Source organism: Salarias fasciatus, chromosome 7, assembly GCF_902148845.1.
Source record: "Salarias fasciatus chromosome 7, fSalaFa1.1, whole genome shotgun sequence".
In the NCBI taxonomy this organism is placed as follows: Eukaryota; Metazoa; Chordata; class Actinopteri; order Blenniiformes; family Blenniidae; genus Salarias; species Salarias fasciatus.
The window spans coordinates 10,911,390-10,938,662 of NC_043751.1; the positions used below are offsets into that span (position 1 = coordinate 10,911,390).

The window sequence follows — 27,273 nt, forward strand, 5'->3', positions numbered from 1 at the left end:
TTAGTGTTACTATAACTGGACACTTCTCCAGCCATGTTTACGTCAACAAATGCCTGCAAAATCATGTCAGCTATTTATAGGGCCACTGGGGAAACAAAAAAACACTTTCCTGCTTTGATCAGATATTGTTTGACATGCACCTAAACTTTTCCACCGTTGACTAATTAGCAGCTACAAACAAATACAAGCAAATACCAGAGCAAGGTAGTCTTCTGGTTAGACCTATCTCGAGTGTAGCAGCTTGGTTCAAGTGTTTACAGTAAAATAAAGAAATAAATAAACTGATGATGACTCAAAAAAAGGTTGATTCAAATAAAAGAAATTGTTTTCTAGCTTGAAAATGACTACAAAATGTAGCTTGAAGAATGGTAAACACGCTTTACTTATAAAGTGCATTTTCTGTACAATATCAGTCACTAATTCGTGCCCATGTGCACATATGCATCAATAATGCTTAACGTCCTTTGGCAGCAATTTGAGGTTTAGTATTTTTTCCCAAGGGCACTTTGACACATGGCCAGGGTGAGATGAACCATCAAACCACCAAGATTCTGACTGCAAGATGATCCAGTCCGCAGTCACTTCCACAGGGGATGTTTCTGATTCGATCCGGATGTGCCTATAACATAACCGACAGCACGTCAACCTCCTTTTTTTTATCATCAGAACATCCACAATGTGTCTGTGTCAATATGTGTTGAGAAACACAAAATTCAATAAATGAACAAGCTTTTCTTCTCTTCTTTTTTTGAAATAATTAAAAAAAACCAGTGAAGTAGTTCTTTTGAGAGATATTTGATTTCTCCTTAGTTTTAGTGAGCACTCATGTTCACCTGCTTTGGCCAGCTGCATGACTGCATGGCTGCTGTTAGTGATCATGAGTCCCACAGGTCGCCTGCAGCAGAATTCCCCTCCACATCCAAGTTGGCTTGGTGAACCATTAACAAGGACATATTTGTGTTTGTTTATATAGCAACTTTATGATATTTCAGATGTTAATGTTTTCTTCATTCTGGTAGTGTTTGATACAAAAATGCCCTCGATTATAAAAGAAAATGGTTTCAGCAAACACTTTACATATTTGGAGCCACAGCAACAATATTATATTCCTTTTTAGGATTTTTCAGTAGTTTTACTGGGCTCAGTGAACACATGTCTGATTGTACGATCGGGCTTATTGTCCTGAGTTCTCTCCTCAAGATCAGCTACATTCATGAATTCACGTCCGTACTATGGCGAACGCAGCCATTCAAGGTCAATGAAAGAAACCTGGGGCTCAGAGTCTTGACAAAGATACACCAACACACACAAGAAAGGCCAATTTGAAACATTAAGTCTGCGATTGCCACATTTTGATCAGCTGGTGAGTGGCTGCAGGTTCTGGCTGCGCTGAGCAGTGAGTCATCCATTGTTGAAATTTCACACACGGTCAATAAAAAAAAAAATCATTGCAGGTTGTCTTTGGTGACACGACCGTGACATCGCCCGTCCGCCAGCCCGTCTACACTTCTACACAAGACCACCAATTTCAGGCCATGACAACAGATATTCTCCAGATTACACATCTGTCTAAGACAGCCAAGGGTGTAGTTGCCATAAATCACTTTGAGATTACTGATGCAGTGAGAGACAGCAAAGTGAAGACCACGCAGAGCAACGTTCTAAAGAGGTTGTTGTTGAAGAACTGCTGTAACCTCAAAGTCAAAGTCAGTTCCGAGACGAAAAATTACTCTATTCAATATTCCAATGTCTACAGGAATGGTAACTTACAGCAAGTTTATGCCTCCATTCATGCTTATTTCAGCAGGGGCGCAGACATTTTTTGGTCAACATTTATTCTGTCTTCATCAAGTTATCAGATTGACCGTCCTGCAAACATTTAGGAGCACATCTATCTGCAGACACTGTAACATCTCTTCCATGTTTTTAGAAATGCAGTAAAACCGCCACAGAAATACACCAAAAAGAGAAAAAGACATGAAGAAAACACCAATGTATGACGCCTAATGCTGTCTCCTTGAGGACAGAGCCCAAAGCCCCGTTGATGCGACAGTGTTTTCACATGAAAACAGAAAACTTTTGTTGCATTTGGGGTGTTTGTTTGGATGACAATGGTGCTCAGAGCCAATGAAAAAGCTAATTTTTGAAAATGGATCTCAAGATGGAACTTTTTAGACAACTTTTCTAAAACTAAACCACTTATTATGCACACCACAGTTGGAGTAAACCATTCTTCTGCACATGGGCGGGTAGATGGACAAAAACAACAACGGCGTCCTGCAGAGTGGCATGACTTCCGGTCCATATGTCCGTCCACTAAAATGTCAATTTTTAACCATCGTTAGTCTTTATAGAGTTTTTTTTTTGTCTGCCTAGATGCATGTGTGCTTTCAGTATAAAAAGAAACAAGAGCACCAACTAGTGGCTCAACATAAAAGCTACATTGTTTTCAATTTCTCTGCAGTTTCCGTCAAAACCCAGATCATTCTCATTACATTGATGGTAAGCGTGAAACCTTGGTGAAATGAAAATGCAAAAAAACAAACAAAAAAAACCCGATGCATTTTCACTGCAAACAGTGCAGTGTAAATAAAATTTTACATTTAAAGGCGGCATGATTATGTACTTTCTATTTAGGGGGGGCACCAGATCATGATTGTGACCAATGATTTCTGCCTGACCATACTAAACAACATCAACAGAAAAGGAAAATGGGATTTTGCACTTAGACAATAAAAAAATAATAACAAAGGCATAAGGCAGAGAAGAGGGTGTGGTAGGGGTGCGCGTGTGTGTTGGGGGCGGGGAGGGGGGGTTGGGGGGCACCTCCTGCAAGTGCAGCGCCTGGCTACGCCCCTGATCGCTGCTTGCAGTCATATCAGAGATGAGAGCACAAAGAGAGAAGAGAAGGGAAGAGGGAGAAAAAAGACAGGGAAGGAGGAGGAGGAGGAGGTCTGCAGAAACTCCGCCTCCGGTCTCGGATCCTCTCGCATTCCTTCTTCACAGCCCCTCACGCTGAGGATAGAGAGAGAGAGAGAGAGAGAGAGAGGAAGGGAAGGAGAAACAGAAGAAGGACGCACACACGAGCAGAGGAAGAAGAAAAAGAAGAAGAAGAAGGAATAGAAGAGGGCGAGCAGCGATACGACCATGGCAATATCCAGAACGTCTCAGCCTGAGATAGTGTCCGATCCCAGCGCACTTCCAGCAGCGGCGACCACGGCTCGGAGCATGCAGGCGCACAATAGACAGAGTCCTGATGAATGAGGATCTGTACCTGGGCCGTGGACAAAATGAGGGTCATCTTCATCCAAAACGCCGGTTTCGTCGCAGCTTTCTCGCCTTTCTCGTGATGTTGGCAGCGTTTAGGACGACAGATAATGTGAGCGAGTCAGAATCAACCACAGGTAGATCATGCCAGTCTATTAAGGAGTTTATTTAGATTTATTTTTTTCCTTTTTTTTTTTTTTTTTGGATGGGATAGTGCTTGCACATATATTATAGCCAATAGAGCATCTTCGAATCGAAAGCGTGTTCAGCTTCCGGCATGCTCCCTGCTGCCGAAATCTCAACACGAGCTGTATTTTAACATAATATTGGCACTATAATTATTTTTAATCTCAGATAAAGAGGCGCAAATCATCGTATTATGGAGCGATTCTTTTAGGCGTCCTGTGCTCCGTTAATTCTAGTAGTAGGTTTATTATACAGCGATTAAGAGGAGGAGGGATCCAATTTATTTTGATCAAAACCAATTGATCAATCAATCAAGACAATCTGGAAATGTCCCGTTTCCACACGTGATAATATGATAAGCGTTATTCCTTGTAATTTATTTATTTATTATTACTATTATTAGGCCTATAAGTATTATATTATCAATTGTTTTTAAGTAGCTAGTTTGGAATATTTAACAGTGGGCAGGTGGTGTGAACGCCTCCCTAGTGAGATGGATACCGTTTATTTATCGTCCCACCGCGGGACCCCCCGTCCCGAGGCCCCGAGAGGCCGCAGCCCCGCCGGCAGACCGGCGGGAGGCGGGACCGGGACCGGGACCGGGACCGGGACCGCCGACCTCCCCCCCGCGCCTCCAGCCTCGCCCCCTCCGGCCGCAGGTGGCTCACCTGAGGACGCGGGACGCAGAAGCGTGAAGAAACACCACCACAAGCACAACCTGAAGCACCGCTACGAGCTGCTGGAGACGCTGGGGAGAGGCACCTACGGGAAGGTCAAGAAGGCCATCGAGCGACACTCCGGCCGAGAGGTGAGCCGCTCCAGATGCAAACATCTGTCACGGGATCGATAATGCATGCACGCTTTTCGGTTGCTGATACAAGCAAACGACGCTGGAGCTAAATTAAGTGGTTTGGAAGCGTGTGCACGGGGAATCCCCCTCCTCCCCCCCCCCCCCCCCCCCCCCTACTCGTGCTCCCAAAAAGCCCCCCTGGGGCCCGGGAGTCGTGCTGCACACGCTGCGTCCAGCCAGCCTCGCGACCGGATGCTGCAGCGCAAATCCGGCTACTGACAGACTGATGTGACCTGTGTGACCCCAGCAGCTGAGCATCACAAAATGCTGATAAAAGCTCCCCGAGGCCTTTTACATTGTGGGGTTTTTTTTCTCTCTCCTTCCTCTCCCCAAACTGATTTTCAATACACCCACAATATGGTGAACAATATTAACATTAATGTTGAGTGGGCAGGCAATGAGGCTCCATCAGATTGCCCAAATTTGTTGACATGCAGAACATGAATGCACAGTCGATCAGTTCAGTCAGTCTTTTATGCATTCGACATCTCAGTGTCAGGATAACGGTAAATGTGCCTTTTGTCTGCAGCTTTAATCTCATGATAGCATTTGTAATGTGATGAAGCTATTGGATGAATAAAATGCACTTTTGGGGGGAAAAATCAAATTCCTGCTAAATTATTTAATCAAGTTGATCTGAAGGCAGTTTTTTAATTGAATTATGAGATTAGTTGTTTGTCAGTCTACGGTAGCACCAGGAAGGGTCTGATCATTCCCAGCATCTGTTTGTTGGCAACGTGAATCTACTAAAGAACTATAAACCATTATGCCAAGATTCCTTGAACAACCTACCTGAAAAATCCCCTAAAAAGTAGTGATGTCTTAAAGGTTCTCTGGCTTCATTTGAGAATTATTTGAATGCTTTTAACGAAGGACAGAAATAAATCACATTTTTCCAGCATTTAATGTTTTTGTATTTATGTAAAGCACTATAATGAGTGCCCTGTTCACATTTTTTCACCACTTTATTTTTCATAATTCAGAGCATTTTTATTCATCATGGCAAACCCACCATCTGCTGCTTCTGTGCCCTTGCAGACCTACACATATTTTCAGTTACAGCATAATATGACCCTAAGTGCCCACTTTGGCAGGACACGAGGAACTTTCCATGTACTGAGAATGCCTGGGGGACTCTTTGCTTAGTATAGGTCAACCCCCCAACTATGGTTTCATAGCTACTGGCAGATGTTTGAGTAACAGTAGGGACATAAACTCTCTTGATTAGGGCTTGTTCTCTTATGACACTTCCACTTTCACTTGGATCATAAAACTCCAGAAGGTACTGGGGATTTTAAACTTTACAGACTTTCTCTTTACACACAATACAGTTTGTGGTATGAAGTTGTCCATTAACCTGTTATCTGCAACGCTGCACTGAGCGTACCATTCAGACTTGGAATACAAAGTGTGTGTGTGTTATTTTTACACTGCTGTGCTTCTAGTGGTGGAAACCCTTGGAGGAGGAGTTGCTCCGCACATGAAGCACCAACACAGCACAACTGCTGGCCAGCTCACTGGCCACATGTGTCTGGCGCTGTGTTGCTGGAGTTTACTTGGCCTCTGACCCAGAGGAAGTCCCTTGTGTCCATGTGGCAGATATAGCAGGGTGGTGAGAGTGTTACACAATCATCTTATTTCCCTGCACCTTTTCCTGGCTTATGCCACAAATCCAATGTGAGACACAGAGGGAACTTAAAACTGGGGAAGTTCCTTGTGTAACTCAAGGTTTACTCGTGTGGGAATGAACTGGAAGGATCCGAGGAAGATTGATTAGTTGAAGGCAAAGCCAGAGTAGATCTGAGTGGCTGTTTTAATCTGAAAAGCTGTGTGTTCTACTGCTTGGTAGCTCGGTGGAAACGCAACACTGTGAAGTGGAACTGATCTCTGTAACATAGGCACAAGCTAAAGGCTTGTTGCATACCTTAATTTGATGTGGTTGTATACTTGTGGAAGGAATGAAAGGAGACTGTGTGAGTTTCGGTGTAACATATACCGTCTTGTCGGCTGTTGTGAAAAGGTTGTGGTGACAGCCGGGCCCAAAATGGACACTGACACATAAAAGGCCATCCGCAGCAGGAAATGAGATTTGAGGGGAAGGTTAATATCCTGTATGAAGCATCCATCACAAATAGGAGGGAGGGGTGAGCAGTTCACACTGAATACTGGGAAAGCCCACTAGCATAACAAGAGTGGGACAGCCTCAGTTGAAGGGGATACTGAGTCACATTAATACAAGCTTAAAGCTCAAGATTACATCACTCCCAAACAATGGATTCACTGGGGAGGTACGCTGGAGGGTCAAACTCTGACATTCCTCTGCTATATGTGGTGCCGCTGATGAGGCATTATGATTCCTGGCCGTGTTCGAGAATAAAGTGACTGGCCTCTTCCTCCCCCTCACTCACTCTCCCTTTTTTTTTTTTTTTTTTCTTCCTTCCTCCCCCCCCTGAAAGCTCTGAGTCAGATTCATGGTCAGCCCAACAGATGATCATGATCTTTAGACAATACCGAGACAGACAAGCTTGTGCTGAATACTTCATCTATTTTAATGGCCTGAGAAAGTGCGGGAAGATGTCAGGCTCCACTGAAGCGAAACATGGACTTTCACTTCAAACGGGCTCTTTTGAGAACTCGTTTTGGGGTCGGGAGGGGGCGAGCTGGGGCAGGAGGGACGGAGGAGAGGGACGGGCCCCATACCTGGCAGGGGCCAGCATGGGCAGCAGTGCAGGGCCTGTTGACTGTGAGTGACAGTAATAGGGATCCACTTAAGGACAAGCGAAGCTGTGTTGGCCGGCTGACAAGTGGCTGGTCTGCAGTTCAGTTTAATGATCCACATCGGGGTCAGGGCAAGGGAACATGAGGAGATACACAAGAGATACCTGGCTCTGTCTCAGTCGGAGTGTGTGAGGCCCGGTTCATTCGGGGAGTCAGCGTACTGTGTAAACCTCTAAAGAGAAATATGAAGAGTTGTAGAGTGACATTTCACTTGCTTTTACAGTATGTGCTGCTCCTTTTTTAGACTTCTGTGTAATTGTAGCCCAAGTGAACAAATTCCTGAAATAAAACTGCAAAAGTGACTCAAACTTTACACACAAGTCAAATATGTTGCTCTCGTTTGGGGATCAGTGGTGTAATCTTGATGATTCTGATGAGGTAAAGGAAAGCCGTGTTAAGACACAAACAACCTTTTACTAATTATGAATACAGCATGTGAACCCCCCTGGACCCTGGATTGTTTATCATGGTACCGTTTCTTTAAATTCTATGTAATCAAGGCATGCCCTGGAAGGGAGCTATTCCGGTTTGGGGTTATTTTTATTGATGTACACGGTAATTAGCTTGGCACTCGCTACTGCCTGTGGTTTCTGCAGCGTGGAATAAAACCAGGCTTCTCTGAATACTGCAGTTTCTTGAGGAGAGGACAAAAGTTTAAACTAACAAAATTCAGAGTGATCAGACTCTATACAGGCCTGATCAAAGCAAACCGAGGACTCAATCCAGAATGTTTAGGCTGCAATTAGAGTGATGTGCGAGACTCTTTTCTCTCCATCGGTTTATTTAGAGAAGGCCACGAACCCTTCATTTATGGAGAGCATAGGTTACTGGTTAGATTGCGTCCACTTGCAGCTGACTTTGAACCTCGTGGCTCAGCCGCGACAATGAAAAATAGTCAAACTGAGTTTCACCGTTGAGTATTGAACCTCCCGTAACAGCCAGTTTGGAAAGACGAAAGGAACAAATGACTTCCTCATCCTCTACTCAGTCTCCTAATGTCTTTATGAAACTCTCAGCAGGCTTTCAGTTGTAGGCCATTGGCTGTTTTTAATTAGAAGGACTGAAAATAAAAGAGGCTTGAGAGAGATGAGTGTCTTCTCAAGCAGGTTTTGACAGGAGAGGAAGCAGAGCTGTTAATGCTACGAATGTGGTTTTTGCAGTGGCAGTCTATTGAAAATCACAAATATTTAACATAATACTGTATTCATACTTTGCTTTAGTAAATGTGTGGTCTTCATTTGCTTTCCCACCAGTCTGGTATAGATAAGAAAATTTCAAAAGCCATTCAACCAATAGTTGTTCAGGTTGCAAACTAATAACTTTTCTTTCTTTTTTTTTGTAGAAATTTGAATTTTTTCCTTCATCACCTCTTGCTGTTGTGGTGGTGAGGTGAATGCTTTTCAAACCAATCTAATCGGTCTCAATTTTAACACCAGCTACTCACCGGTGCTCAGTGGCAATGGAAGCTACTCTGTTCTGGACGGGTGCTCCTGATGATAGTCCCTGCTGTGGCGCTGACTAATACCTGGTTCAATGTACAAAATGTACCAATGAGCCTCCATTATGGTACCGTGAGTCAGGCTGTTATTCCCAAGAGTACATCGTCCTCTGGTTTCATGTGGAGTAAATTACCGAGTGTGAGCATGAGACAGTTGCGTTCTAGCAGATGTGATAATATAGATTGCTAGGATCAAAGGTCATACCTGTCTGATAAGAATTCTGAGGTAGGGAAGGTATTTGAGTTTAATGTTTTTGTTTAGAGAGAATTATCTATTGAGAAGTTTTGGTCTTGGCTCACATGTTTCTGCTGAGACCGACAGCACATGATGCGCCACGTGCTTTTCGATCGCTGTCTCAGTGTCAAAGTTCACTGATAAGATATTGCTTGTTGCATAAAGTGTATGCTTTCGTTTCGTGAGGGCATTTCCCTCTTCAAGCTATGTGAGCATTATCGTATAATCAATGTAACTGAAAACAGGGAAAAGTGCTTTTCATCTGCAACCCCCAGTTCACGGAAAATGTTTTCTTGCTTTGAAATCTGAATTTTATGTAGCTGCAAGCTATTTGAACCAAGTGTTTTCCATCCTCTGTTTCCAGGTGGCTATCAAGTCAATTCGCAAGGAGAAGATCAAGGATGAGCAAGACATGGTGCACATCCGCAGAGAGATCGAAATCATGTCATCCCTCCGCCACCCACATATCATCTCTATATATGAAGGTGAACGCACGGAAATGCACACAGCACCACGACGAATCATAGATACCCCTTTGACTTGAACACACATAAACAAAAACACACATGTCCCAGCATTCTTCAATCTCCTTCAGCTCGTTTCGCACTTGTGGCCAAGTTGCAGGACTGTCATGTTATGACATGCAGTCATAATAACTCCTGGACTACAGCTCTGGGATGTTATTCATCTTGTCTGTCTGGCTGCCTGGGCCAGTAAAAGTCTGGATGGCTTTGACGGTGGATCTCTCTGAATGTGTGCGTGTGTGCACGTGTGTGTTGAAAGTTTGTGTTTATAAGAGGGGTGATATTCTAAGGGATTGCCTCTCCCACATCTAAGAGGTCTCATCCCTTGTCTACTGTGGTCTTGATCTCCGGGCCAGACATCTGCTGATGCTTACAGACAACTGCAGCTGGGAACCAGACTGCACTCGTGCACGTGTGCGTGCATGCATGCTTTTGTGTGTGTGTGAGACCCCAGTCACCCAGGCATGCACCCTGTCTGACTCACGTCCAGCGCTATGCTGTGGGAGGATTGGCTTTAAGTCTTCCCTGAAGAGTGTGTCAACATATATCTACACCAGGAAGCGAGTCTTGAAATATCAAAGCCTTTAAGACAGGCTCATACAATGCATATTTATTCTCTGGGACCTCATGCACGCATACATCCATACATACATGACCTTAACCTCATCATAGAAAAACAGATAGGAATTATTGGGCATGTAAAGGCTGAACAATCCCCATTGAATTTCTTCAGCGCATTGCCTGCAATAAATCACTCCTTATTATACAGCCTGAACCTATTCACAGGCTTTTACGGTCACAAAGCACTTGAGTGTGAGTTGGTTTCATATGATTTGTGACTCGCTACTATTTTTACGCCTGTATCAACAATGCACCAGTTTCACAGTGCCCTTTTTTAAGATAGCCTCACTGGCACAATGGCAACAGGTTGTGTGCCACTGCCCAAACTGGCTTACCCACAGTCTCATAGTCCCCAGTTCCTTATCACCAACGTGTTTATGCAACAAACATTACTGTTTGATATGGGAATGTGCCAGTCAGCTGAAGTGCAGCTGACTTTTATGTGATTTCTAGGAGAATTATTAAAAGAACGCGCTGCTTGATGAACTCTGACGAACTTGTACAGTGTTGCTATGAGTTCCAGTCGTCGCTTATAAGCGGCGTGCTCCATTACCAAACTGAACCAGATTCACTGCTGCTGCTCTTTAGTGTCTCTCCTCAAACCCTTGTGCTTACTGTTGTGGCCTGGCCTCCACCCAAACTTGCTTTAGAGATATATAGGAGAACTAGAGATCTGTGTATCCGGCAACACCCTCTTCAACAGCCCCAGCTTACTGCCTTGTGTGAAGCAAAGCTGAACCAGATGTGTGCGTGAAGATTGATTTTTGCCACTCCCTCACATTCTGCATTCATCAGCATGTTGTGTGGGACATTTAAAAGTGGATTTTCTCTCTTTTCTCCTCAATATGTTAGTGCCTTCCTGTAATTTTATTAGTGAGCTTTATAGAAGCTTGGAGTGCAGATGCTAAGGTAAGTTGTGTTAACCTGCAGCTGTCTACAACTTGACATGTAATACTGGCATGTAATGGCATACAACATGGAAAATGCATTTCTGATAACCTGGAAAATACAAGATAATCGTGACCCACATTTTTTGAACGTTATACTCTTCAAAACTCTGCTATAGTTCATTCATCTCAGCTATTTCTTTCCTCTTTTGTAATGTTAGCTCATATGTAGGCCTGCAGCAGCAGCAATCAATCATCAGCTCACGCAATGGGACAATAGGTGCTAATTAGTTAGATGCGAGGGCCTGACCTGTAAACAAAGCCTAGTGAGTGACGGGGAGGCTGCAGTGGTGGCTGGTGTACCCAGCGGGCCGTAACAAACCCAAGTTATGTAAGCCAGGTAATTACTTCTCCACCAGGGGTCAAGGGTAAATGGGAGTGCAAGCTGCGAATTGCCTCCCCAAGTAAATCCCCATCGAGGGTCTCTTCGAATGTCACCCCAGGTCACGACTCCATCCACCAATCAGGGGGCCGTGTCTGCCCTGCCCTCGGGAGCGCTTGGCGTGCGTCCCGTCAGTTACTTCCCAAGCAGCCAGACAGTCACAATCAGGGAGCATTACCATCACTCAGCAACTGTGTGTTTTTGCAGAGGATTATATCTCCAAAAGGACTCCGAGGGAGGGAGGGAGGGAGGGAAGGCAGTGTGACAGACTATGAAGGTGCTCACTCAAGGGTGTAGAAAGTAGAGGCCCTCACCCCCAGTGACCCTGCTGTGTGGGAAAATCAACACACACGATGTGTAGCAACATGGCTGACTGGGGTGTTGTCATTTTGTTTCAGTCAGTTTGCATCTAGCCTTTATCGTGGCAGGGAGCTGGATGAAACTGTTGGAAATACCAACACATTATCACAACAGTAATGAGTTTATGTTTCATGGAATTGTAATTCAATTGCTGCTCTTAGACCAAAACATTTCTATCACTGTGTTTTTGACCTGTCTGTCCATAAAGTTACTTGTATTTGTCAAATTCTGCCCAGCAAGCATCGACTTGAATGAACAATCAGAAGATTGAATTTAGTGTATTGATTTTCATCACTTACTGGAAAGCCCAAGAGCTGATGTTGTAGTTAGCAAAATTACATTGTGCTGTAAAAATGAGCAAATTGATATAAACTTGAAACATTCTGCTTCAAAGGATTAAAGAATTGATTAGTAGATTGGTTAAGCTATCATTCTGTAATTTTTTCGATCTGGTTCCTTTTTCTGTTTTTTGGGCCTGTTTTCACTGCTGTCCACGTGTTCATATCTCAGAGGAACGGGCTTGATTGAGTTAACAGCCCCTCCCTGTGATGTTGTGAAGCAGCCAGACACGGGAGGTGGGGTTTGGGTGATGTAACCCTGGGAGATGTGTAGGGATGTTATGTGCTTCTCAGGAATCTGGACTTCTTATCAAAAGGGGGCCGTTAGTTTACTTTGTTTTTACATAAAAACGTCCATTTAAACATCTGACACGATAAAAATGAACCTGGGATCGCTGAAGATCCCTCGTTTGCCTCTCCATGTAGGGGTTTGATAACACAGCATGTTACTGAGAAAAGACATTAATGGGGATCCAATTATTTTCACTTCATTTTCAGTGTTTGAGAACAAGGACAAGATCGTGATTGTGATGGAGTACGCCAGCAAGGGCGAGCTCTACGACTACATCAGCGAGCGCCGGCGCCTGAGCGAGAGAGAGACGCGACACTTCTTCAGACAGATAGTCTCTGCCGTGCACCACTGCCACAAGGTGAGGAGACCCATTTCTTAGCTAGCAAGGAGAAAAACATGCACCTTCAATTTGTGGTCACCTTAAATTTCTCTTTGCCTTGCCTGAATGCATATCCAGACTTTGTTTTCAAGGTATATGGTAACATTAACCATGTACGTCCACAGCCAGCCATGCAGTCGGTTAATCTGCAGGCCCTACAGAGTATGCTTTTCTTGGCTCGCTGGTGTTGGGGAGTCATCTGTTTCTGAGTGAAGATGGAACGCAGGCCATTTTAATTCAGGCTTGGGCTCCAAATACAGTCCAGTGTATCGAACAGACCCCTCTTTAATTGCGGGGCTCATCTGTTGCCCCGCACACTGACGGATGTCCCGACATCCCCCCAGCCTCAGCACGCAGACTTAGCTCCGGCCAACACCTCACTGGCTCTCATCAAAAGCCACCAGTACCCAGGCCCGTTACGATGGGCTCCCCCCTTTCTGGTCTTGCTCTCGCCTGCTGGAGATAAGCATGATATCAAGGATAGGATAGGAGAGTCCCAGACAGCCGTGAGCGATGAGTCATTACCACCAAGTGCAGCCTCCCGCTGGGTGGGGTGGTGTGACTCACTGCCACAACAAGCGAGCAAACCGCTTCTTCCTTTTATCCACCAATGAGCATCATGTGAACATGAACGCTATGCCAAACAATAACCAACAAGGGATGCCAGAGTAGAGGGGGTGGAGTGGAGGGTGAAGGGTGAAGTCACTTCTCCACGTATGAGCTATGCCTTTTTTTTTCTTTGTCTGCATTCCATATGCCATCTCCTCAATTTTTAAGATTAAAAAAACATGGTTGGTGTTTATCCAAATACTGTGAGAACAGTATTCATACATGGGGGGAATTACAGGCTCATGCTCATATAGCATATTTATTAACTTTTCACCAATTGAATTTCAGAATGGAGTGGTGCACAGGGATCTGAAACTGGAAAATGTGCTACTGGATGAAAACTGTAATATTAAGGTACGTGTGCGCCTTGATCTGTGATGCATTTCTCCTCCGACTGTTGTAGCTCGCCTCAAATTATCTTAGCACGGAGGGATTAAAAGTCACACGGTTTGTGCAAAATTCACACTTGGCCCTCTTCCTGCAGATCGCAGACTTCGGGCTGTCCAACCTCTATCACAAGGACAAGCTGTTGCAAACCTTTTGTGGTAGCCCGCTCTACGCTTCACCAGAGATTGTCAATGGGAGACCGTACCGTGGCCCAGAGGTGAGGCTTTCTCAGTGTTGGGAAATTGAATTTGTTGTTCACCTCAAGAATCCTTCCATATGAAGGTTACGTCACTTTCACACATGTGATTAACATAATTATGTAGTTCATTGACAGTGTAGTCAGGAGGCTTTATTTTCTTTGATGGGATTAGTCCCCAGTCGAAAGGAGGTCTCCCTTGCAGCTCCACAGTGGGTCAACTCAGATAGTGCCTGCATCCCACCCTTGTCCTCCCCTTCCTACAATGCTCTGCTCCTTTGAAGTGAGTAACTGGAGGATAGTTTTTCTTCTTGCAGCTTAATGGGATTGGAGTGAGCTCTGCAGGCCTCAAAGAGGTGGTCAAAGTGAGCATCTAATAGTTTTAGTCAAGGGAACAGTGAGAACGTCTCTTCCGAAAGTCAGTCAGTATCTAGTAAGGGCGTTGTCGCCATAGTTGCATCAGGTTCAAAAACAATGCAGCAGAGAAAAGGGGGGTAAAAAAAAAATCATTTTTAGATGTTCAAGTCTAAACGTTCAATTTAGAGTGATTCACTGTAATTTACTCGAGAGTGCTAAAAGCGACGGCCCTCCGATCGCAATGGAAATTACAGAACCACTGTTGGGGTGAGGCCACAAATTACAGCAAAGTTGGGATACAAAAATAGAACAAAACAATAATGCGTGGCCCGGATCACTCTCGGGGACTGACCAGTTGCAAAAGAAGACTGAAAAACATTCTTGATGCAAGTCCAAAGCCTTAAAGGAAGTACACATTACGAGCCCTATCTGATTTCCTCTTCCTCTACTATACCTCAAAGCTCCGTCGGCTGCTATCAGAGGCGCTTTCCCCAGAACATCCCATCCTTTCCGTCACACAATCAACAAACTCATATTCTCGCACACATAAACTGGTCTTTGGTGTTTTTCCAGCAAGCTCAGTAGAACACACCAGTCATCTCTGCAGGTCTCGTTACCCGTTTCCACTCCCACCACTTCCACTGCAGCTCTACACCTTGTCATGCACTAAACACAATGTCTTATGTAACCTCCAAAAAAGCCACTTTTCATTAGGCTGCTGGCCAGAAAGCGCTCGCCTGTTGCCTGACAAAGCGACAGAGACCGTAGCTGATTTATCTGTGTAAACAGAAGAACTTCCCACCAGAATACTGGCATTTGTTATTATTCCCTGGAAAGACGCGGTCAAGAAGCTCGACAGTGTCAGAAGCTTTTTAACAGAGATGTTCTGATGTGGCATTAGTCTGAAAAAGTGATCGGGGTGCTTATTAATGTCAAAGTAAAGCTTGGCACATAACTCACTGAGCACAGTGGAGCTGAACTCATTCCACCACATTCATTTTAATGTCATGAATCACTAATGAAAGCAGTACTCTGGAGGGCCGCGTTTACATTACGTAACACACCTCGGCTTTTTTGTTTTCGCAGTCTGCAACGGATGTACGGTACACTGCTCACTTGACTGGCACGATGTGCTGTTTGTATAAATAAACATGTGTATGACCGGGGCGTTTGTTTGCACAGGTGGACAGCTGGGCTCTTGGGGTGCTGCTGTACACCCTGGTCTATGGAACGATGCCATTTGATGGGGGAGACCACAAGAACCTCATTCGCCAGATTAGCAATGGCGAGTACAAAGAACCTACTCAGTCCTCAGGTAATTCAGGAATTTCAGAATCCGTCTGCCTCTCGTTCTAGGAAAAAACGCCCGATTCCAGCTCCTTGTATAAATCAGAAACTGTGGTCTGCAAATCAAGTTTGGCTGCACCATAAATAGAAGCAGGGAAGAAAGACTTCATGTAAATTCCAGAAAACACAGAAAACGTTTTGAACTGTGGAATGTTGAATGGAATATTAATCAAAGCAGACGTCCAGTGGAATCTGCATACTGCATTACATATAGTGCTCAATACTAATTTTCTCCAAGGCTACACATCTGGTATATTAATTTATACTTTCTTTTTGGATACACTTCATTTAAAGATTCAGTGGTTCTTCTTTCTTTTTGTGCTGAATATGAAACAAGCATCTTATGAAGTGAACTCAGCTACACTGCTTATTTTAATATTTCTTAGTAATTTAAGATAGATTTTGTTCAAGACCTTAGGTATTACATAAACTCTCTGGGCATTAAAGCAGCTGTGTTACCAGAGAAGAATTTGTCTGAACAAAAAACAGATCTTTAATGAAACAGATATTACTGCATGATGGTAACAGCATGTGCTTTTAGCATCTTTATACCCACGATGCAGCTCACAGGTGTTCCTGTTTCCTGCCAGATGCCCGTGGGCTGATTCGCTGGATGCTCATGGTGAACCCCGAACGTCGGGCGACAGTGGAAGACATTGCCAATCACTGGTGGGTGAACTGGGGCTGGAAGAACAGTGTGTGTGACTGCGAGACCCAACGTGACCATGGAGGCTCGCCCATGCTGGCCCGCTTCATCGACTGGCAGAACCGCACTGAGCCACGTGGTTCTGGGGCCAAAGCTACGGCCATGCCACCGCTGCTGCGCCAGAGGCCCAAAAAGTCCAAGAAGGAAAACGTGGAAGCGGGACAGACCCACTGCGGAGCGGAGGACAAGCCTGGTTTGAAGAGACCCAAGGGCATCCTGAAGACGAGGGTGACCGAGGAGCAGCAGTCCGCCAGTCTGGAAGAGGTGGAGTCAGTTCAGGCAGCGTTGCTTCAACAAGCTGAAGGGGGAGAGGAGGCCACGAGTCCTGATCGAGAGGAAGAGGAGCCAGCCCTGGGAGGAGGTTCTCCAGCCAAGATGGTGCCCTCCCTGCCAAAGAAAGGCATTTTGAAGAACAACCAACAGCGGGAATCAGGGTACTACTCCTCCCCAGAGCGCAGTGAGTCCTCTGAGCTTTTGGGGGGCGCCAGTATGTCTCTGCTCGCCACCTCTCCACCAAAGAGAGCCATGGGGAGAAAGGGCATCCTGAAACGGAATGGAAAGTACTCCACCTACAGCGGGAATCCTTCAGCGGCAGCAGTGGCTGGCGTTCTCTGCGAGCCTCCTCCCCCACCCGACTCAGGTCTGTCCCGCAGTCAGAGTCGACCCTCCAGCATCGTGGGTGAGGACAGCTCCGTGCTGTCCCTGTCGCCCAGCTCCCTCGGCGGCGCCGAGTGGCACCCCTCCACCCCCCACCTCCGCTCCAACATCAGGGCTTGCGTCTCCGCCGAAAACCTGCTGCAGCTCGCCAACTTCAAGGGCTTCCAGGCGGTCCAACCACTCCAGGGATCCAAGTTCAGCCGCGGGCCCAAAACAAAAGGCTCCCCAGGGGACAATGGCAGCTTCTCTTTGCTGGGGGACCTGGAGGACATGACTCAGGTGTACCAGCAAGCCCTGGACATCAGCAGTAACCTCAACTAACAGAAGGGCGGCAGAGAGAGAGAGAAGAAGCAGAGGGTTGAGAACACGAGCGCGCTTGTGCGTGTGTGCATGTGTGTGTATGTGTGTGAACAGATGTGTGGCATTAACGACCAGTGCATTGCTGGGATACACCTTTTGGGGGTTGTGGCTTCTCAAATAGGGCTGAAATCTTGATGGAACAAAGAAATGTTTATGCTCACTCACACATGCACACACCAAAGGTGTACTTCTCTTGGCAAAAAAAGGGTTTTGTGAACCGAGGAGAGACGGATCTGGCACCAGAGAATGCCACCCAGTCTGCTCTCTTGGACCGCCCATAGACTTTGCTGTGTTCAACATGTTTACATATTCAGCAAGAAGGCAAGTTAGAATCACAAACGCAGCGACCAGAAACTGGTTGGCTCTCTTTGTACACCAACCCATTTTGAATATGAGTTTACAAAAGCACCTTAAAACTCACACACAGAGCACATGCTTTTGTGATCTTTACTTCCTTTATATGAGAGAGAGAAAAAAAAGAAACAAACCAGGGTCTTGTTCTGAAAATACCTAACATTGCTGATTATTTATTAATATTTTGTAGCTTTAGTTTTAAGTGCAAAAACTGGTGGGTGCTGGTTATTACTGGAAGAGTACAAAGCTCCTTGTCTCCAACTCTTTTTGTGGAACTGACATATATAATTCTGTTACTCAGCAATGAGAAACATATATATACTCGACATGTATAACTCTGCCCGTGCCTGTAAAACACGCAGGCAAATATATCTTCATCAAAGTGTATGTCCTATATATGTGTATGATGCTAGGGAATATGTAGGAAGTGCCTTTTTTGATCCACAACAAAAAATTATGTATGTCATTTCCCGGAATTGGAAGGAAAAGCCAGACCAACCTGTCACCAGTTGAGCTTTTTTTTTTCATGTTGTTTTTGAATGTGGAGAGACCCAGGGCCTTCAGAGCACAGCTGACTAACTTTACTTGCTTTCGGGGTTCAAAGGTCGAACGGAGGCGGATGAGATCAAACGGTCTTGTCTCGCTCTCACACACAGATAAAAAAACCAGCATTTACAGGCCACCTCGGAGGGAAAAATGCTCCTCTGTGTTCTTTGTCTGTGTTTGAGCCATGGTTTGGTTTGTCAGCAGTTTAAGGTGGCTCGGTTGAACACGGTTTTTGCTGGCGGCACAAGAAGTCTGGAGGGGCTCACCGAATGGGACATGTAGTGAAGGGAGATGGCGCAGACACCATCTCACAGTCCAGGAATGCGCCTGGCTCTCTTAACCTTGGTCGTTTCACATATTCAAGGCTACCTGATAGAACAGGCTGTTGAGTGAGAAATGCAGAAATGCTTTTCTTCCTTTTTTTTTTTTTTTTGACGCCAAAGACATGCATTATGTTAATATTTTCTTTGTCGTTCACCAGAAGAGCCAAGTAAGGCCGTTTTGTTTTAGCTCGCTGATGAGACAGCAAATTCCTCCGACAAAGTGCCGGAGACGCGTTGGTGCTGGAGATCTGTATCAGCCTCAGACCGAGTCAGCACAGGTGGGATCCGCAGCTCCCCGCTCGGCCCTCCAGCTGTGTATACTACTTCATTATGTCAACCAAGCACAAATTAGCCAGCTATTGTTTTCATTTGAGTGTAAGAAAGAGGCCGCGAGCGGAGATCTGCAGCTAGAGGGAGAAGGAAGGCGTGAGAAAGAGTGATGCATGGAACGGTGCTGAGATTAGAGAGGGCTTTCCTGTGAAACACAGGAAAGGTCAAGGTGTTAGATTTATTTTTTGAAGGCTTTGCAATGTAGATTAGTGAAAGTAAAGAATGTTCGTAGAAAGAGTAGATGGAAAGTTGTTTTGTTTTTTCTTTTAAACCAAAGATTTTACTTGATTTGACTGGTGGATAAAGTCAGTGACTAATGAGACTTCTTGGATTATTCTTTGAAATGGAATCCCCATTGGTGAATGAAATCACCCCCATGCTGGCTTTACCTCAAGTTTGTTTTATTTTTCTTTTATATCTTGCTTGAGATGCTGGAGGATATTGATACAGCTTGTCTCGAGGGTCATCGGGTGTCTTCCGTACAGCCCTGAAACGTGTCTTTTGAACAGCAGCTACAAAAATACGAGGCCGATGACAGACATCACCCTCACTATCAGATGATTTGAACGGAAAAGCATGCGGTAGACGACCCCGAGGTGAAAGATCACGTGTTGAATGTTTTCAGTGGTCCGCTCGTGTGAAGGAAAGGTCCTGGGTACAGAGTCAAATGAACGACCCACTGCGTATTATATTGCATTTTATTGCCTTTTTTGTATTGCATTTTATTGTCAACTGGATTTACAGTGAGAAAATTATACTATGTTAGTATTTTGTTTTATTATGCTTCTGTTTTTGATTTTCCAAAATATAAGAAACTTTATATTGCTTTATGTTATGGCAGAAAATATTTCCTTCCTTGAAGTATTAGAATTTCTTTCCCAAAACAGACAAATCAGATGTGAAATTGGTGTAATCTCATTTCCCCTTGTCATGGTGAACCTGTGGGTCAGACAACCTCCAAATGGCAAAACCAAAAATTTTAAATAAAATGTCATTGTCATGGGGAAACGTACAATCATTTGTACAAATGTCTCAACAACTGACCCGAATATAATTGTATTTCCACCTCCGCCAAATGTGAGGGAGGCCCTCAAAGCTTTATGAATTACACCAGAAGAAACGGGAATAAAGCGACGGAAAGAATCTGATGATGAAACTTTAACTCTGCCAAACTGGAAATAACTGGTGCATATCTGTTAGTTAGCAGAAAGTCTAATCATAGGAAAACTTGACTGGATATTGTTATGACAATAATAATGATAAATTAGTATTATTATGTTATTTAAGTATTATTTTCGTAACAGCTCATTACTATTGCTGACTATTGCCACAGTTTTGGTTTTACTGTTTTATTTTGTCTGTGGGTGATCCTGGACTGCCAAGGTTTATTAAGTTGCGTGCCTTTGGTATCTTTAATGAACTTCTTTTTTTTTTTTGATAATGGAAATTATTATCAATGTGTTTTTTATACTAGTATTTATTGATCAAGCCATTTACGATTGTTGTCAAAGTGCTCCGTGCTCATGCTTCGGCCTGTTTCGGACTGTGTGATGCTTTCAGGATGTGCTGCACACAAAAAAATAATGTTGCTTGTTCAAAATTGAGTGGTATCATCTCATTGTGAAGGCAGCAGTCAAGCGTGTATTTGTAGGAGTTAAAGATCAATAAAAGTTCCTCAAACCCTGTAAAATGTCTTAATTCAAGTCAACACAATGCCCCTGTAGTACTGTATCAACTCAAATAAATGGATCTTGAAAGCAACTTGACCTCCATGTGTTTATTCTCACGATTAAAATGGGATTTAAAAGACCGGTGTGTCATTCAGATTGGAGTGTTGCTTGTTGTAGTTTTCCAACGTGAAACAGAACCGATGATGGCTGTCAAACTCAGAAAAAAGACACTCAGTCGAGCCAGTGTTTGGTTTGCCGGTCAAAGTATATTCTTAAGAAGCAAAAGCACAATTTCATGTAATACTTTTGCTAATGGATTATCAACATTACTTCAACATTAAGTCTTTCCCCAGAATCAATATTTATAAAACTGAATGAATACAGTTTAAGAACTAGGTTAATTGGATTACTTTTGACTCATTGTTACACACACTTACACTTAAGAAAAAAAAAATTGTACATGTCTAATGAAATTCAAATTAAGATTCCCATATTAAACAGGCTCAGCCATGAGCACTAGTTACAGAACAGGTCTGAGACGTTGACAGGGTCTAAACTATGAATACTATGAATTCACTGTCCTCCCACAGTGGGACATGAGTAAGCTATAATTGGAAATATGTCCTAATTTATTTTCCTGAATAAGACCGTGTGACCCAAAAACCCCTTTCCAACATATAAAGGAGGTCAGAGAAAGTCTTGCCTCCATCATTAACTTAGTGAACTAACTGAATTTTAAATGGGTGAAAGATAAGGTTCAAAATGATGAAAGCACAGAGGTCGTTTTGACACAGTTTAATATGTTTGAAGCTCCTGCCTTGTGGAAAGCCAGCTTCTCCCACTCAGGGCGAGCAGAGAGTGTGTGTTTGGGGCATTAAAATTAGCAAAAGTTTCCACACGGCTCAGCTGCTGTAGTTAAAGTTGAATTAACTTGATGGATGTGAAAGTGACACTCCACCCAAGTCCTTTCCTGTGGCTTGAAAAGGTGGTTGTTGGGGAAAAAAACATAAAGCACAGTGGTTTAAGTCTCAGCTTGAAAAGTCAAAGCTCTGTTTTAATAGAACATCTATAAATCTAAACACCAATAACTTCTTCAGAATAATCCCCTCTGTCACTGTCACTCCGTATGCTTATCTTCCAAACTCTTGACAACTTTACCATCGTCTCACTTTCTCTGCTTCCTCTCAGTTTCTCCCACAAGCTCTTGGCTGATAAGATGTAACTCCCTGACGTGGACAAATGCAACATAGTGGAAAACCCGATTCTGTCTCTACTGTTAGGTAAGGTATACTTCAAGTCTCAGGAGTTCACCAAACCACAGAAGATGAAGCTGCAACCTTTTTGCAGTTAGACGGTAAATCTTCACTTCAAACTGACCAGAGACAAGCCTTTCTTTGTCTTCGGATTCTCTTGAACTTAAATTTGGATGTTCTGGAAATGAGAGCCAGGTGTTTGATTGACCGACTTTCCTGGTGAAGTAATCGGTGCCTCTGTTCAGTTTTAATGTTAAAGCTGCCTGTGGAATGATGGATTGCCTCACGACCGAACGAGACAAAACAAACACATAGGCACAGGTTCAGCTGGACAAAAAGAAGATAAATGTTAGAAAGACAAAACAAGTGACAAAAGTGTTAATATTAGATTTTCCACGAAAAGGGTCATTTTTCAGGACCTGGCACACCTGCTGGCAATTTAGTGAAAACTACAGCGGTGATATTTTGTGAAATATTTTTAAGCGATCAGAAAAAACTGACAGAGTCAAACAAACATGGAGCAGAGAACACTGTTCATGTCTGAAAAAAAAAAAAAAAAAACAAGTCTGTTTTTAGGACTTGGAGGGAGAACGTAGCTGCTGCTGCTGCTGCTGTGGGTTAATGTGATCCACATTTGGTGGAGTGGGTGGATGGCTGCAAGTCTTTCAGGGTTTTTGCACTGATGAGTAGGACACCACCCCCCAGCTAATGTTTTCCAAACACAAAAGCTGCGGAGCGTTGAAGAAGACAACAGTAGATTCCCCAGATGCACAGTGCATAGAAGGATTTAAGTGTCCTCAAACACACGTCAGATTTCTTAATCAAAGTCTGAAATTTTTAAGCTGGTTTAAGCTCTGAAAGCAGAGGCTTAAGGTCTGTATTTATAAATCACTCCTACATCACGATCTGTTTTTGTCATACTGGCAGTAAACAACTGAAAATTGCATCAATCATCGTCTTAAGTTCTCATTTTCTTGCGGGGACAATTTCTTAAGAAAAGAAGACAGATAATCATCTGTGGAACAACCGCTAGCCTCTTTTTGTTTTATTGCAAAGTCCAACTTTTCTCTGAAAAAAAAAACAATGTAATGCAGCAAGCGATAAACAAACAATAATGAAGCAATTACACAGGTATTTCAATACTTTTTGTAGTTCACTGTCACTCATAAAGAAAGGCTGAATGTTGACACTGCAAGGGAAAAAAAAAAAAAAACAATAGCTGCACTGCTGATACTGATATGAGCCGAGTTTCAAAGAGATTTTTTTTTTTTTCTATGTCTTCAGAACAATTTCTGGTTCACTTTGTGACCCTTAAATAAAGTCCAGCTGCTAGACCCTCTGAACTCTTCCCTCCTTTGGCTTCCTCCCTCCCTCTTCAGAAGGTGAGCCCGCTCGCCCCTGGAGGTGGAGGGTGAAGGTTTATTGCTGGGGACATCATACCCAGCTCCCACAATCCAAAACCAGCGCGGACCCCTCCCAAATATCCCCATCCGGTCTGTTAGCGTGACCCCAACTCTGTGCCCTGCAGATAGGGAAGTCTGCATAATGTTGGAGGATATAAGCTATTCTCTGCTTTTAGCTTGAAGCGCTCCGACTTGAAAAAAGAGGCCTCTCCCTTCTCACAGCCGCAACGGATAAAAGCCGTCACATGCAGAGAGATTTGGACATGAAAGAAGAAGAATTTACATGCACTCCAAATCAGTGCACAACTGCTTTTGTCTCCAGAAGAAGAAGAAGAGAAAAAAAAAAAAAGCTTCATATGAAGAAAGTAGGGTGGATATTCTGCAAATTGAGCAAAAAGCGGCAAAGGATTTGGCACGGTCAGCGCTGCCTTGGCGTGTCTGACTGCTGTTGCAGGCAGGATGTTTCGCAGAGAAGGTTTAGGGTGGCTGTTGTAAACCGAGCTGCCCGTTCATTGCAGGAAAAATAAACAGAGGGCCGGGCCTAAAGAAAGTCCTGAGTACAGTGGAGCATGTGTTCCCTCGGTTAGCTGACACATTGTTTTAGAAATAACAGTCTGAGAGGCCTCTTTCCATGCTTTATCACAATCACACACACACACACACACGCACATGACTGAGTACGCTCCCAACGTGCACCGTTGTTTAAGTACACGTTGGTTCTTTCTCACTCGTTTGGAGAGCACTCACACAGGTTCCCAACTCACATCCCTGCAGGACTCCGTTTCCTCCGCACCGCTGTGATAACATTGTGACTGGATATGGAATGGAATAAACCACCCTCCTTTCCTGCTCAGCTTCCACTCCTCTATCACTCATCCTCCATCCAGCGGCCCCCTCCACTCATCCAGCTCTCCATCCCTCTCCTGTCCAGAGGACTATTTTTAGCGGCAGCGCTGCTATTCTGGAATTTGTTGCTGACTGGCTGCTGCTGCTGGGTGTCTGGGCGGCGATCTCTTCAGGAATGTCTGGCCCACTCTCAAACCACTCCAGAGTCCCGGCGCAGGGCGGATGGCTCACGGCTCTGATTACAACTTTAAGCCCCGCTGTAGCTGGAGCTCATTCTTCCTCCAGCAGAAACACAAAGCCGCAGCAAGAAGAGACATTGTATTTTTCCTCCAACAGTACCACCAAGGTGCTGTTATGTATGACTGACTTTCATGTTTATCTGTGTGTGTGTGTTTCTGGAGACGTACGAAAGTTCAAAGTAAAGAAAAAAACCTTGACACTTCTCGGTTTAGAGCTAGGTGACACCACTTTTCACAGTCATGACAAAGAGAAAAAGATTTAAAAGATAAATAAATGCTCATTTTGGCTGTTCCAGACCAGCGTTTCCTCAGCAAACCAAACCATTTCATGCTCGATCTGAATCTTTGGAAATGATGATATCATAAAAACACATCAGGATTAACCAATAACTTTACTGCTTGTGCATAAGTTCAATTGGAACATGAATGAAAAATACATTTTACCATTGTAATGCATACTGTACACTCACACTGTACAGAAATGTAGAGCATGTAGGTTGAATATACTAACTAAGAAGTGTCCAAACTATGGCCCACAGGCCAAACACAGTTTGTGGTGCATTTTTGACAATAATGATAATGAATTATGACTGTAACAATCTTCCGAGTTTCAACATTAGGCACAATCCAAACAACTGAACAATCAGAAAAAAATGTTGCAGAATCAACAAAATGTAAGAAGGAAATTGATTCCTAAAAGCTTTCAGACACTTTCAGTGATAAACTTTTTGTTAAATGTTTGGTAAGTTCAGTTCAACAGTTGCTCTGAGTTCGAGCGAGGTTTTTCTCAGTTTCATGATTGTGTATTTAATGGACAGATATGAAAATGCATTCATTCATTCGTGAAAATGCTATTTTTATTTCCAACCAGATCTCAGATGAATTACAGAATAACAAATGAATCATATCTCCCAAAATGAGTTTTTAACTCAAAAATAAAATTAAAGACTGCTTTGTAGAGGATATCACGGTCCAATTTAAAATTTGGATTTTTGTTCAGGAAACGAAGGACTGTCAAATAAATATTACCTTGCTTACATATTTGTGTGTGTGTGTATGTGTGTGTGTTTGAGAGAGAGAGAGAGTGAGAGAGCGAGTATGCTCTTGTGTGTGTGGTCCATGAAAAGAAAAGAAAATAAGCAGCACTAATGGGAAGTTTTTCCTGTCTTGGATCAGGCTTAAGGGGTTTCAAAGCAAAATTGTTTGCAGCAAAGGGAGCGCTGTCCAAGCCCACCTGTTGCTCATGATTGCAGAGATCCGCTCGATCCGGGCCTTGTCGAGAGACATACTGCAGTATGCCGCTCAATAACATCAATGCGGTGCTCGGGCCCGTTCATTCCACGCCATTACCCAAGCAAAAACAATGCATCACAATACAAAACGTGCACAGCATGTCTGATCTGCCGAAAAACAGGAGAGACGTGAAGTCATTGCTTCTGTTATCACCCAATCACTCGGATGTATTGAAGTTATTCGGAGCAATAGGCCTACATTACAAGTCATTCCAATAAATTATTGCTCTGTGGACGTTTGCCCTCAGGCAACAATTTGAATCCATGGGGTGTATTTTACACACATCACATTTAATGATATGAATCTCGCCCTTCTGAGTGGCAGTCAGAGTTCATTTGGTGAGCGTCTGGTCTTACCCTAGGCCAAAAAGAGGAGGGTGTAAAAATAACTCACTGGGACATAGAGAGGTCCTTTAAAACATGAATTTATGCACCTTCCGCTTCTCCGGTCGCCAAGAGGAGGCAATATTTCCATGGCGGATCATCTTTTCTCCGCCAATCGGTGACTTCTGCTACTTCAAGCTACTTATATGGGTTCTCATCACAAAACATCTTGTTCTTGTTAGCGTTAGGATGTACACAAGCAAGTATGAAAAGTGAACAGTCAGCAGGGCGAGCATGGACACAGCTAATTGGTCTTGGCTCCATATAAGGGGATGTGGGTTTAGCTAAAGTACGGTGGGGCCGAGTCTCGGCCACGCAAGGGGGAAGAATGGAGCCGGGGAGGAAGCCTGTCAGACGCAGCGGCCAAGATGTCCGGCTAACTGGCCAGTCAGGTAATTAAAAAGACTGTCTGGGAGCTCTGTTTCCTCACAGTGTGAAAAGCCAAAGCGGGAAGGAGAGCCGCTCCTGGCTGAAGCTCAGAGTCGTGCGGCCTGCCTGATTTGGGCCCCTGTGAGACAGTTGAGTTTTAGCAATGGTGGTTTTAGCCTATCTTTCAATTTGGCTTTTGTCTGAGAGAGTTTTTTTTCTTTAACCAGTCCCCACCCCCCAATCCAAGTCACCCCCAGCTTTAAGTAGAAATACAGCAGAAAGAGCTGCATGGATGGATGTATCCTCCAGCTGGCTCACATTCCTCTGGTTTCCACTTGTGTCTGCTTCTCTTTCTTTATGGGTCAGTGTTTCTGTGATTAAAGTTTCATTCTCTTTTTCCCCTCCCTCTGCTTTCCTCTCTCTTTCCACTCATACTTGTTTCCTCTGCCTCTTTTGCCTATTCTTTTTTTTTTTTTTTTTCACATGGGTTAAATACCTCCCAAAAAAAATTTAACCGGGGAAACTCCCGTCCAGTTTTGTCCTGCTGCCACCTCATCACCTAAAAAGCATTGTTTCATCCTATAAATATATTCATTTGAAGGGCCGGCCTTTCAGCTATCCTACTGAATTTGCAGATGTGTTTGAAGTGTTATTGTGCAGAGTGTGCAGGGATGATGCAGCAACATGACATGCAGCAGAGCCATTATCTTTGTTTTCTCACAGTGGAGCGACCTTTAACTCTTTTCGGGCTTTATCATCCACGGCAGCTGACTGGCCATCGTCAAACTGGCTTCACAGTGATTGATATGAGCATGGGTGTGGTGTGGACTCCCTGTCTTCCTTCCTCTGTCTCCACTCCTCTAGAAATGGCAGCTTCACACACAGGGGGTGTGATGGACTCTTGAAGTGTGAGAGTTTGGCTCTTCAAAGTGTTTCCACTTTGAGTCTTTCAGTCTTCTCGGCTACCAAGCAATACAGAGAACTGAAT

At 44.0% G+C, this 27,273-nt stretch overlaps 1 protein-coding gene across 1 annotated transcript; it reads left to right on the forward strand.

Moving 5' to 3' along the window:
- The first annotated feature begins 2,961 nt into the window (after positions 1–2,961).
- nuak1b (NUAK family, SNF1-like kinase, 1b) lies at positions 2,962–20,588 on the forward strand. Its single transcript, XM_030095629.1, has 7 exons — positions 2,962–4,261; positions 9,179–9,299; positions 12,485–12,636; positions 13,555–13,620; positions 13,751–13,870; positions 15,389–15,521; positions 16,144–20,588. The coding sequence occupies exons 1-7, from the start codon at positions 3,947–3,949 to the stop codon at positions 17,235–17,237; spliced, it is 2,001 nt and encodes a 666-aa protein (XP_029951489.1). The 5' UTR covers positions 2,962–3,946; the 3' UTR covers positions 17,238–20,588.
- The last annotated feature ends 6,685 nt before the right edge of the window (positions 20,589–27,273 follow it).